The sequence below is a fragment of the Penaeus japonicus genome, unplaced genomic scaffold (genome assembly GCF_977035675.1).
Source record: "Penaeus japonicus unplaced genomic scaffold, GWHDUDI00000001_assembly GWHDUDI00000003, whole genome shotgun sequence".
NCBI lineage: Eukaryota > Metazoa > Arthropoda > Malacostraca > Decapoda > Penaeidae > Penaeus > Penaeus japonicus.
In genome coordinates, this window is record NW_028234405.1 from 11,387,791 (window position 1) to 11,401,255 (window position 13,465).

At 34.1% G+C, this 13,465-nt stretch overlaps 1 protein-coding gene across 14 annotated transcripts in view; it reads left to right on the top strand.

Moving 5' to 3' along the window:
• The first annotated feature begins 3,897 nt into the window (after positions 1-3,897).
• Positions 3,898-13,465, top strand: part of FoxK (forkhead box K) — a 75,008-nt gene continuing 65,440 nt past the window's right edge. For 5 of the 14 annotated variants that reach the window (XM_043020225.2, XM_086555345.1, XM_086555355.1 and 2 more), the window contains exon 1: positions 4,464-4,941. In XM_043020225.2, the coding sequence (XP_042876159.1) occupies positions 4,580-4,941 (362 nt within the window). In that variant the 5' untranslated portion in view covers positions 4,464-4,579. Of the gene's footprint in view, positions 4,942-13,465 lie in introns of all 14 variants that reach the window. The other 9 variants (XM_043020223.2, XM_043020229.2, XM_043020224.2 and 6 more) reach the window with 4 other exon arrangements.

Genomic DNA, 13,465 nt, shown 5'->3' on the forward strand with positions numbered 1-13,465 from the left:
TTATTTGCATATCATTACTTTTTTGTACAATTACTAATGGCAGTTATTTCTATTATAATTATTAATATCCTTATTATTACTATAATCATCATCCATATCTCACACAATAATAAAATTAGAACAGGTATTACTATTATTATGAACATTTATATTATCAATAGCTATACACCAAAAGGCCAGATGGACAATGAGTGTTAAAAAGGCCCCAGCAAGGTAAACAACTTGAGGAAAAGAAGAAAAAAAGGTAAGAAGAACAAGAAAGAAAAAAAGGGCAATTCTCATAATATACTATTTACAAAAACAAAAAAAACTTTTTTTTTTAATTTGAATTGCATGGCAGAAAAAAGTTGTTTATCATATGATAAGCTAACATGAAATTTGAATAAAAGGGATTTTCATAATATATGTATTGTATATAAATTATATATATATATAATATATATTAATATATATAATATATAATATATATATATAATGTATATATATTTATATTATATTTGTAAGTATATTATATATTTGTATTATATATATTTATTTATATTTGTATAGTATATTTTATATATATATATATATATATATATATATATATATATATATATAATATATATATATATATATATATGTATAGTGTATAGTCTTTCTGACCTATTGCATCAATAAAGAAGCTGATGGAGATTTTGGAAAAAGTCACTTTATGAGATTTACAAACAAAAATTTCTTTCTTTTTTTGAATTAAGTAAAGTCCAGGTACATGAAATTAGCAATCATAGTTCACATTATGTTGCTAATGACCAAGTTATTGACATGGAAGGTAATTTTTCATAAACGATCAATAATAGTTCACATTATGAGTCTTACTATTTAGATTTTAGTTGTTTTTTTTATAACTACCAGTTAAACATCTCTAGCTTACCACATATTTACCAAATAAGTATCCATAACATGGAAAATGCATGGCAGTTTAATTATAAAGGGGAAAAGAAAATGAGTTCAAAGGTAATCAGTGATACAAAAGTTTACTACATGCAACAGTTTTTGATAATATCCATGTCAGAAATATCAAAGTTTTAAACAAAAAACAAACATCTGTTGGAAACAAATGAACTAAATCCCATTTACTCATGGGATATCTGAATGTCATTATTTTTCTCCAAATTGTTGTTTTACATTCTCCATGTAATTCATTATATTATAATCAGTGATAATAGCATTAAATATATCTGCAGTAGTTTTGTAAACCTACGAGCCAGGCTAACTTCAAGTTTCACTTATGAAGGTCAAACCGTAATCTTAAAACACGTTTTCCCATACTGTCTGATACGACATTGTGTAATCCTATGAATGAACCTTCAAGTGATAAGGTATCGAAATCAACTTCGTCAGGTCACCCAGACTCATGTAACGATTAGGTAATGATATTTATAACAGCTCTTTCTTTCAATAATTCATGTTTCGATTACATAGTTTCTATCCTAATTCAAGAGTAAGTTATCTTGTATGTATTATAAATATTTATCAAGCCAGAACGTTATGAAAAAACTGTTTCGTAGTTTTACCAGCGAAAGGTTTTCTTCAATATAATCAATATTTGTCAATGGTAATATATCCTTCGCGTTTAATAGATTTCACAGTTTACCGTTATTTTTCTTTAACGCCAGATGCCTCATAATACAAAGTAAGAGAGAGTAACCATGGTATACTCATGTGAGTTTTCTTTATACCTGCTTTTTCATGGAAATTGTATAAAACAATCCGTGTTGGTTTGCATACAGGCAGATAGATAGGTAATTGATAGCCAACTGTGTGTTTTGATCTATAGATAAACGTATAGATCGATGGACAAACAACTAAATATAAAGTCACACACACACACACACACACACACACACACACACACACAAACGCGCGCGCGTACACACACGTACACAAACGCAATAGAGACCCGAATCAGACCAGGCAGAAAGCCAATCATTGTCGAAGATAATAGGGGTGGAACCTAGAGTGTCCAATCATTTCCTAGAGGTATCACGTGCCACCCCAAGGAAAGAGAGAGAACGAGAGATGAAAGGGTGGGTGGGTGGGTGGGTTAGGGAGATTCATTGTATAAAGAGAACAACAAATAATATCCCATTCCCTATTACGAGCTACTTGTTGATCAATGAAATATAATAATTCCGGTCTTGTTCCTCTGCTTTACTCTTATCTCGTTTGTTATCTGTTCTTATCTGTGTTTATGTTCTCTACGTTGTAACTAATAGATAAGAATGTATGAACATTATCCTTGTTATATTTGTTTGATTCAAAAAGTAAAACTAATCACTAATTATAAAATTTGGTATAAAATTTAGTAAACTGTTGTAATTGATGTTCTTCGTCACTGTTATTGTTCTTTTGTATTCATTTGTATAAACAATACGTATGGAATATTTTGCATTGATAATTTCATTACTTAATAAGTATGTTCACTTTTTGGCAAAGCTAAAGTATGATTTACCGTATTTGTTGTTATCCTTTGAAACAACTCTGGAAATCACAAAACTTACTTTATCATCATTATTTCATTAAGACAATAGGCAATGGATAAGGGTTTTATATTCTCATTGTATGTATATATTCTTTAATATTATGTAGTGTTGAAACTCTGTTTACATAAATAAGGCGTCCTAACCATGGATCACAAAGGTGATTGCAATCATCCATTTAAATATTTCTAATCATAAACCAATTGTGCTAATGCTAAAAAAAAAAAAAAAAAAAAAAAAAATCAAATTTCAATGTACTATTTGGTATTCCATTTACTACTAGAATCGCGCTGATGTAGGGGAAGCTTTATATATATATATATATATATATATATATATATATATATATATATATATATGTATATATATGTTTATATATTATATATATATATATATATTCATATATATGTGTATATATATAAATATTCATATATATTCACATATATGTATATATATATGTATATATATATATGTATATGTATATATGTATATATATATATTCATATATATGTATATGTATATTAGACGTATATATGTATATATATATTAGACGTATATATGTATACATATATTAGACGTATATATGTATATATATATGTATATATACATGTTCATATATATATATATGTATACATATGTAAGTATATAAAGATGGGACTTGGAAGTTTGTAGTATTTTCTGTGACGATTTAAAATATTAATTATCAATGCATCACCATATCAGCGGGATATCTCTATTCAAACAGATAAAATCATTGTAACGACATTAGCAATTACACCCTGTAGAGATGAACGTTAAAAAATAGATAACTAAAAATAAATACGTGCCTAGATAAAATTTCTTGCCCTTGTTTCAAAGGGAATGGCTAACTACGAAAGGATTAATTAGTGAACCGGACGTGCCTCGCGGGTTTGTTTTTTTCTTTTTAAATCCGAAGAAAGTGAGGTACATCATTCATCATCGTCAGTTATTAAAGACAATTGTTTTGTATCATTTTAAACACTTATTTCATTCGTGTCAATCAGACTTTTTCATTTAACAGGACACCTCCTTGTTAAACAATTAATTAGTAAGTTATTGTACGTAACTTAACCGCCTTTGGGCCTATTTCGTTCGTTTGCCACCGCTTGAATTTTCTAGGCGTTTCTGATGAAATCCGTTTATATGCTTCTTGATCATACAAGCATTTCGTCAATTATACTCGAAACTATTCAGGTAACAACATTCAAGTACAAGTGTTTTCTTCCCACGTAGAGAAAACTTTTTTTTTTTTATTGGCGAGTTAATAAATGCAAATATTGTTGGGTAAATTCCATAGTTACAAAGTAGTTCTGACAATTGTTGGATAATAGGCCTGTTCGATTTTGCAACGTTCAGTACTCATTATATTTCTCAGAGAATCAAACTGCCAGATTTCCGTTATGTGAGAAGAAAATGGGCGAAATCAGAATTCTTGACTTGTGCTTAATCTTTCGCCAAGGTCATTTGGGTCACGTTGCAAACTTAAAATTGAGCGCAGCTAAATATAATCAAGTCGATGTAGAGGGCCGTACATTTTTTTAAAATCGAGCGTGTTAGACTACTCCCGTTTTTGAATGGATTGCCGAAACCTTTGCCATATATGGTATAGTGTCTTGAAATGCCCTGTGTGCCATGTGACGACGAGGAGTGTGTGAGTGAGTGCGTGTCTGTGCGGGAGAGAGAAAACGAGCTCTTTTCTCCCTATCGATCTCGTTCGGCCATTTAAGCCTCATTCCCTTGGAAAAGCCTTTTCCTTCGTCCACCTCGTGGCAGCAACACCTCCCCCTCGAAATCCCCCATCTCCCCCCCTCCGTTGCACCTCCAAACCGGCATCCCAGCTGAAAAAGACCCCATTTCCCTGGCGCATTTGTTTACAAACACGGGAATGTAAACAAGAGTAGCGGGCGTCGCGCGTGTTCTGTCTTGGTGCATTGTGGGAGCGAGCGTGCCGTGCTATGTCGTGTTGCGCACGCGGCGGGGAGAGCTGTGTCGTCTAGCCGTGTCGCCATCTTCACCGGCTCGCAGAGTCCCCCACGATGTCTGCTCCTGTCAGGGGCCCGGATCAGCATGCTTGGGCCCTGCTAGCCCTTCAGAAGTCCGCGCCAGCTTCGCCTCACCGCGTGCCGTGGTCCCCCGACAGGAAGGGAACGCCCATTGCCAGACTGGAAGGCAAGGAATTCGAATACATGGTGCGCCAGAGTCGGGTGGTCATCGGGCGCAACTCCAGCAAGGGCGACGTGGACGTCAACATGGGCCATAATAGCTTTATATCGCGACGCCACATCGAGATATACTTCGAGACGCCCCACTTCTACATGATCTGCAACGGCAAGAACGGCGTGTTCGTGGACGGGGTGTTCCAGAGGAAGGGGGCGCCGCCCCTGCAGCTGCCCAGACAGTGAGTTCCTCATTGGTTTCAATAGCCCCTTTTTCCCTCGCGAGTTTCCGAAGTGGTGTGAGGATGTCCCATGGCTCCTCCTCGTGCCCTGGTGTGCAGGGAAGTGTGAACCGCTTCTGGAGCCAGTGTTTGTGTACATCCAGTGTTGCTATTTGAAAAAGTACAATGTTTTTTTTCGCTTTTATTTTTATTTTAAGAGAATTCGGTGGCTGCTTTTGTGTTGTTGCATATAAATGTGCACGGAGAGTTTCTGTGGATTTAGTTGTGCGGATTTTGTGCCAAAAGAACCATCAAATTGAAAATTCTTTCTAGAACATTGAATGATTCTGAAATGTTGTTTATCGTCAAAACTACATTTGAAAAACAGTGAAAGTGTTGTGTTAAGTACAGAAATCTGCAGAATGATGATTATTGGATGATTTTTAGTAAGAATACCTTATTTGCGAATTGAAAAATACAGTGATTGAGTTTTCCGAGGGATGGTGTAGCGGATGAGAGATTGTATTGCTAGCTTAGATGTGGGTGAGATGGATAAATTTCATACTATATGGTTGATTAGTAGGACATTAAGAACGTATTTTTGAAGGCAGTCGTTAAAATTTATTTTTTGATAATCTTGCTGAGTGTAGCATGTATGATTAGCTGAATGTGATTAGTGTAGATGTTTTTAGATATTTCCTTTTTTTTTTTGAGCCCTGCAGATGACTTTTCAAATTAAGATTAAGTGATCCTCCAGATTATGTAGACAAGGATTACACCAAGTGATACTGTGGCCTCACACTTCATGCTCCTGCAAGAATGAATTAACATAACCCAATACATTGCAGAAGATAGGATAGAACCAGTTCCTTATTTATCAATAAGTTTCCCAGAGTTTTATAAGAATGATGCAATATTCATTGTGGAAGTTTGTTGACTATTGATGGAGTGCAAATCATGGAAACCACAGCATTACTTGATATGCATATCTGCAGGCTTTGACAATCTATTGTTGGCTTACCTTGAATTTGTGCAAATTTTTAATATCCGTAAAATATTTTTTAGTTCTGTTAGGCCTTAGTGTTCCTCCATCTGCATGTTGTCCTAATCTATATGATTATCGTAAGTCAATACATATAGAAATTTGGCACAGATACTATATTGAGACATCATATATAGTGCTTTTATTTTGAGGCATATCAGGGAATAGACCTCTATTATTTAGTTCACAGTACGGTAGCCATAACAAATAATGTTCCAGAGAGATGGTCATAGTCCATGCAGTGCAATGAATGAGCCATTGTATAATCATTCACTTTGCAGTCCTACGTGTGATGTAAAGCAAGGTATTCACTATAGGAAGGCATGATTTGCTGCTAACCACATTCTTGAGGTTCAGGCAAAGGTCAACAAACCTTTTACTCTTATATTCAGCAAATAGTTCTTGTACTAGTTCCATATTTAGTAATGCATTGGTGGAAGATGGATAAGCTCTTACTAGAATATACATGGTGAAGGTTTAGTTGTCTTTGCTGGGGGAATTAAGTGTGGAGGCTATGACATCATTAGACTTGGTTGCAGGACTATGATTTGTGGATCTTGATGAGCGATGGCAGCCTTACCTCACCTAGATCTATTAATGATGTTATGTGTGAATGTTTATGGCCATTATCATAGTTGTTCTTGTCATTATATGGTACTATCATGAACATAAACCATTGGAATAATCATTAGTATGAGGCATTGTTAATGGGGAATCTGTTTGGAGTGTAAATGGTTGGTCAGTAGCATTAGTCAATTGCAAACTCATTTGTTATTCTTGTTTTATATGGAATACGAAAAGTAGGGGTTTATTTATTAGACTCATTTTCTATGATTTGGCAAATTAATGATGGATTAAAGTTAATGCTAGTTCATGGTAAGGCCTGCCTGTGGATATGACTTGAAAAGTAGGCAGTGTTTGATTGAGAGGTTGATAGTCGTCAATAAATTTGGTTCGTGAATTAGGAGTAGAATTGGTCACTCTGAATGATAGAACTAAGTGAAGGTTAATAAAAATAGAATCTGTCAGGTTAAAATGGAACAAATAACATTTTCAGTTCTATAGAATTAAATGTAAAATTGATGGATAACATTGCAAACAGGTTGCATAATGCCCTGACAGGCATTTTGCAATGAAATCCACATATCCAAGTCCCACCTTTTTGTCTGTTGAATGATGCATAGTCTAAGTTTGTTATGGCAAGGGTAGGCAGGATGAGGTCATTGGGTTTATGGCTGGAATGATAGGGATAAAGTTTCAGGGCGATGTAGTCCCCAAATTTACCTTTAAGCCATTATTTATATTTTGCAAATTAAGTTACTTAACAGTATTACAACACACTTTAGGATCTCATGTTTTTTCTTTGAAAGATGGAGCTTTTGTTGGTTTCTTATTCAACAGTAAATTTCGAGGGAGGTTCTTAAGCTCTATCTTGCCAGAATATGCAGTGTACAGATGCACGGCTGTATTAGCAAGATTTATCTGGAAAGAAAAATCCTGATTTTACACTATTATTTTGGTTACTTGATAATTCAGACTCATAGAATTGGATGGTTCATTGTTTTCTGAATTGCTTTCACAAGATTGTCATATTGCAGAGGTGACCTTTAGTTACACAATGATTCTTATATTAACAAATGGCTACTATAGATTAGAGTTATAAACATTTGTTCATGCAAACTTATTACTCTAATTTTGGCTTAGTTGTTCAGGGTACTTTGTAACAAGAATACTTTTTACTAAATCAAAATATTATTAGACATACAATATGCATATATTCTTGGCTCAGAATATAGTTAAGAGAAGTTTTTGTATGTTTTCTGCACTTTTAGGATTATGGATTCACTTCAAAAGCAGTTGTGATCCTGAAGAAAACTATAATAATCTATTTACACATTATTATTTCTTCTTCTTTATATTGAGGTGAAGATCCACTTGAGGGTAATTATTTGATAGTTGACAGATTGGTGACGATAAATATATAGCAGTTGACAGGTTGGAGAAGATAATTATTTGTTGGTTAAAAGGTTGAAGATAATTTATTGGTTGACAGGTTGGTGAAGATAATTATTTTTTGGTTGTTGGTGATAAATATATGAAATATATGTAACGGCGCTAGCTCCATAGCTACAGGGTTCCAAAGTTAGCCTAAACCTGCAATTTATGATGGATTTATGGAAAAATATTGTTTGGGCTAGTCTGCGCTACCCGAAGGGTTGAGAAAAACCCTTTCCCCGTCCCTCTAATTTTTAGCTGGTGACGCTAGTGTCGTAGACCGCCCACCCTGATGACCAGTTAGGTCGGTAGGCACCCCGTCCGCAATGGTTTAAGTATAGCCCTAGTAAAGGATTAACTTAACATATTTGGAATAATCCATATTTACTCTTGTTAGGGTATGTGTAGTGTAAATGAATTTTTGAAACTTTGCAGTGCCATTGTAAAGAGGCTTATGGTATCACTTCTGTCAGTTTTGGTCAGTTTTGCAATTCAAGCTTGCATTATAGTTGTAAGATCATATGCAGAGACCAATTTGACAATCTATTGGGTGTCTAATCAGCCAGATATCATGTATATATCAGGATGTTACTAAGTCATAGTTTGTTATTTAATATTCATGATAATGCTCCCAGTTGATCATAATGAGCATGTTCATTGAGCTTTTGCAAATATTGGACTAGAATTATGGGCTTCAGGTATTGTGTGCATTTTATCTGTTTATCTATGCATTACTTTTTTCGTGCAAGGTGTCATACATTTGTTATTTCTGCTTATTCAGTGACTCCATAATCTACAGATTGTATTCTACTCTGCGCACCCATTATGAAGATACTAGAGACTTGTTATAATAGAAATTATGATAAAAAAGAGGGCATTCAAACATTCTGTAAAAAAAATGTCTTTGATAATCTTGATATATATTTTTTAATGCGTGTATTTGCCTATACAGTACATTAGTAATTTTACACACTTTCAGAATTGAGTTAGGACATATATATGACAATTTAATTTAGAAATCCTCTCGCATATGATAAGTTTCAATTAACACCAAAAAGATATGCTGTCTTATGATCTGATGCAGAAATGTATTAAACAAATACTTACCTGTTGTAATTCAAGCTTTACATAAAATAACAAAATTTTATATTTTTGGAATATAAAGGTTAAAGTTTACATTTAGACAACCATTATCAAGGTTCCTGTTCAGTATTGGTACAGGTTGCCATATTTACACCCGAGTAAAATTAGCTTTAAGATGCTCATCCTTTAGGGGTTAATTAACAGAGATCACTAATCAAACTGGCTACTGAGATAATACGGGCATGCTGAGACTGCTCACTTGCATGAAATTATGAAATTACCAAGCAGTTTGGGCCATAACAAGAGAATTAATGGAGTAATGTAACTTAACCCAATGATGACGGTGTGTCACACCTGTGTGACATGGCTAAATGCCTGATGACAGTGCGACACACCAGTGTGATGTTCCCGATGCAATATTGTATAGGCCCGGCATAGGGGGTTGCCACATCTCACCGGGCACGTCGGGATTGGGTTAATCATGTATTGACGAGTAGCAGTTTTAGCTTCATTTTTTTCTTATTAACCCATTCATGCCGGGGGCCTTCCAGCCTTGCAAGTTGCAATGCTGGGGCTCTCGAACGCATAGGCTTAAATCAATTAAATGATTGACGCCGTATGACGGCACCCTGCGAATGGGCCTTGAATGCGCGGTACCCGTGGTGTACCACCCGTTGAGAGAGGGTTAATGAATATTAATGAATATAGATTAACCCACCCTGGACGGGTGGTACAGTACTGTACCGCTTATTCAAAAGCCCAGTGGCCGGGCGGCACAGTGTTGTGCCAGCCATTCAATTGATTTAGGCCTAATAATTCGAACGCCCCGGCATTGTGACATTCAAGGCTAGAATTCCCTCGTCATGGATGGGTTAAGATAGTGTTCTTTTTTGTTGTTGAAGTACAGTTATCCCCTGCTAAATGTTCATGCAGGTAGTGTCCATCTGCATCTATACCTATGGCATCTAGCATCCAATTTTATGTATTATGCATCAGTCTATGAATTACTCTTAACTATCATTATCATTTGGAAATATTACCTTCAAATCATGGCTCCCATGCATGGCATGTAGTCAGTATGGTCCACTACAGTATTCCATATAAATACAGCAAGTTGCTTGGATAACATCCAACTCGCAAAAGGTCCTATTGTTGGTTGGAACATAAAGGTTGCAGGGATTTTCTGGTTTACTGATATGCACTAAATATATTTTTGGATTAATGTAATGGGTTGATGTGTTTGTGTAACATGGTGGTGTAGTGGGATGAGGTTAGGTGTGTACTGGTGTTTTCTGGTAACCTCCTATCTTTTATCCTTGAGCTATGTGCTAGCCTCGTGACATGCTGTGTTGACCTGTGCTCTCATTGGCTGGAGGTGCTCCCTAATTAACCAGTGTTGTGATGTGTCAGGATGTGATCACCATCTGCTACACTAGTTCATAGAATGTATTGTGAATATGAAGTGGGAGATGAGTTAGTATAGCTTGGCCTGTAGTATGAAACTTAAAAAGGTTCATATTTTAAAATTGTTTTTTCTCAAAAACTAAAACTTTGTATTGATGGGATTATGTAAAAGACCCTGTAATTATTATACAGATAAACTACTTATTTTGCATCATCTTTTTTGATCTGGCTTTACTTAAACGGACACTTAAGTTTCCTGTGACTGCTAGGTTAGTTCAATGGGTAGCCACAGATGGATTTGAGTGTAACTTATTTAATTTGAATCACATTTGACCTTTTGTTTTATTTAAATTTCATATCGTCTTCAGAGATAATGTAGAATTAAGGGGCGGGATAAATAATATTGGATTGTTATTGAAATAACCTTTGTTACAGATCTTATTTGATCTCACTTAATTTGGCATGGTCTTGAAACTACAAGAAATTAGTTGTGTACCTATGCTGAATTTTATTTATTTTTTTCATTCCTTTCATTTTTAGCAGTACTGTGATTGGCATAATGCAATTCATAAATAGATTATAGCATTTTAAAATCCTATTTATTTGAAAATGAGCATCATGGCACAACTTAATCATGGATTTACCATGTCGAATAAAATGACCACATTACACTATGTACACTGCGGCTGATAAAACCAGTCTTAACATTTGGTAGAACTTTGTCTGCTAACAAGGAAAAACAATGAGATCTGTTAACTAGGCATAGTTGTCGGTGATAGATATTTTATTTTAATTAAACCATAAAACCATGAAGGCAAACTGGAAATTATAACTGAATAAACAAAACAAAGATCCAATTTGTATCTATACTGCAATTAATTTCAGCCTGTAATTTATTTCAATTGTTACTGTAGTTAGGAATGTAATATCTACTTGGGATGAGTCACAGTTAATAGAAGGGTTATGCTTATGTGTGTGTAATAGGGTATAATGAAGGTATTATTGAGAATTGAATTATTTATATATTTATTCGTCATATACCCTTTAAACTGTTACCTGTATTCTTGCTCAGAATGTAAAAATTAACTTGCAAATTCTTCTTATTGAAACCTTTAATGTGGTTGTAAATATTTTGATTTTAATTTAAATGAAATTTATAACATTCAATGAGTTGTACCACATACTAAAAGCTTCATTTGCATTGCAAGATTTGTTGAAAACTCATGCATCATGATTTTTTAATTTATTTCATTTTTTCTTATGACCAATGGGAAGAATTTATAATTAGCCCTTTCTAAGTCTGTTTGCAACGAAGAAACTTGGTAAATAAATTCAACATCCTCTCTGCCTTTTTCTGAAAACATGGTACAGATTGCTTAATTGAGATTTGGAGCAGTTAGGAATTTACAAGATCATTCTTTATTATTGGCATGATCTTGGGGAGCCAGGTCTGTTGATAGTTTTGTTACGTAGCTTTCGTATCATATTTTAGTTGTGTTGATGTTTTCTTAGACAAATTTTAAAGGGGAATTATTGGAATATTGAGAAACAAATTAGTCTAATTACGTATTTAGGAAAGGAAGAAAATGGGTAATAGATGGAAGCAGTTTCTAGGGTGTCATACCTCAGCACTAGCATCTAAGCATGATGATTAAGTTTTCCACAAGTCATCATTGAGAGAACACATGTAGCTTACAAAAAGGCAGATTGCCAACACATGAGAGCCTCATACCCCCCCTCCCCCAAAAAATGCCAGCTATTGAAGAAGGATTTTGTTTTGTTGCTATATGTTCATGTTTCTGAAAGTTGTTTTTATGTATAATTTACACATTAGATGGCAATCCCAGTTATTCATTGCATTATTTAGTCTTATTTATCTTACACATTCTCAGTCAGACTTTTGGTATGGAATCTGGATATTATAGTCATTATTTGCCATTTTACAATGCTGTGGCTCGTGGATGTAAACCTTCCCTTATGTATGTGTAGTGTTGGTGCAATCTAGTTTGTGTCAAAGGAATTTTAATCATTTATTGAATATTGCTACTGCTCTGTGCTCTGTGAACTCGGATTTTTGTTATATTTAGATACATATTTTTGTACATACATGTATATTATATATATAAATAAAATAAAAATTAACAGATAGGTATTTGAAACTTGCATTAGACTTTGGTATATGAATATCAGATGAAGACTACAAAAACATTTTCATTTTATTTATTTATTATTGCAAATCTTAGATTTGTAATTGACGGTCCATGTCTAAATTTTCATGATCATCTTATTCTCAAGTGTTGGATATTTAGTTATTTATTCCTTTGTATATATAGTGCTTATGTGAGTGTGAGTGTGCGTGTCTATGTGCATTCATCATTTGGTAGGATATGAATTAGAAGGAAAAAATCCAATCTACCTTCACCCCCTCCCCCCAAAAAAAATAAAGTAAAACTTTTCAAATTATAACACAATGGTAGGGCAAAAAAGGTGTGTGCTGTGCGATACATTGACAAAGGATTCTGTACTTAGCAAAAAGCAACTGTTACTGGCACATAGTGACGTATTATTAACACTTCTTTTGTTGTATTGTGCTCATACATTTTCAGAATTTTTTTATTGTTGTGATTTGAAATGCATGATGGTGCATTGTGTTCATTGGTATACAAATGGAAGGAAACTATAATGTGAAAATGCTAGAGCACAGATTACAGGAATATTATCAAGTGTCCACTGGAACTGGTTGTTGATAGTGACATAGTGTTTTTATTATAATTGTAATTGCTATTATTACTTTTGGTGCTGCATATGTTTAGATTATTAATTCTTTATATATGTTATTTGAATTAATGGTCAGATTTATCTCTGTTGCCCTCATACCTCAGCACAAAAGATATAATTCAGATAATGCAACTAATTTAGTTCCAGAAGCTATTGTTCTCTTATGCATTTTGGAGTTTGTATTTGAAAATCAGTTATTTCTTATCATCAGACTGCAGTAAATATCCTTTTAGTGAATGCGAC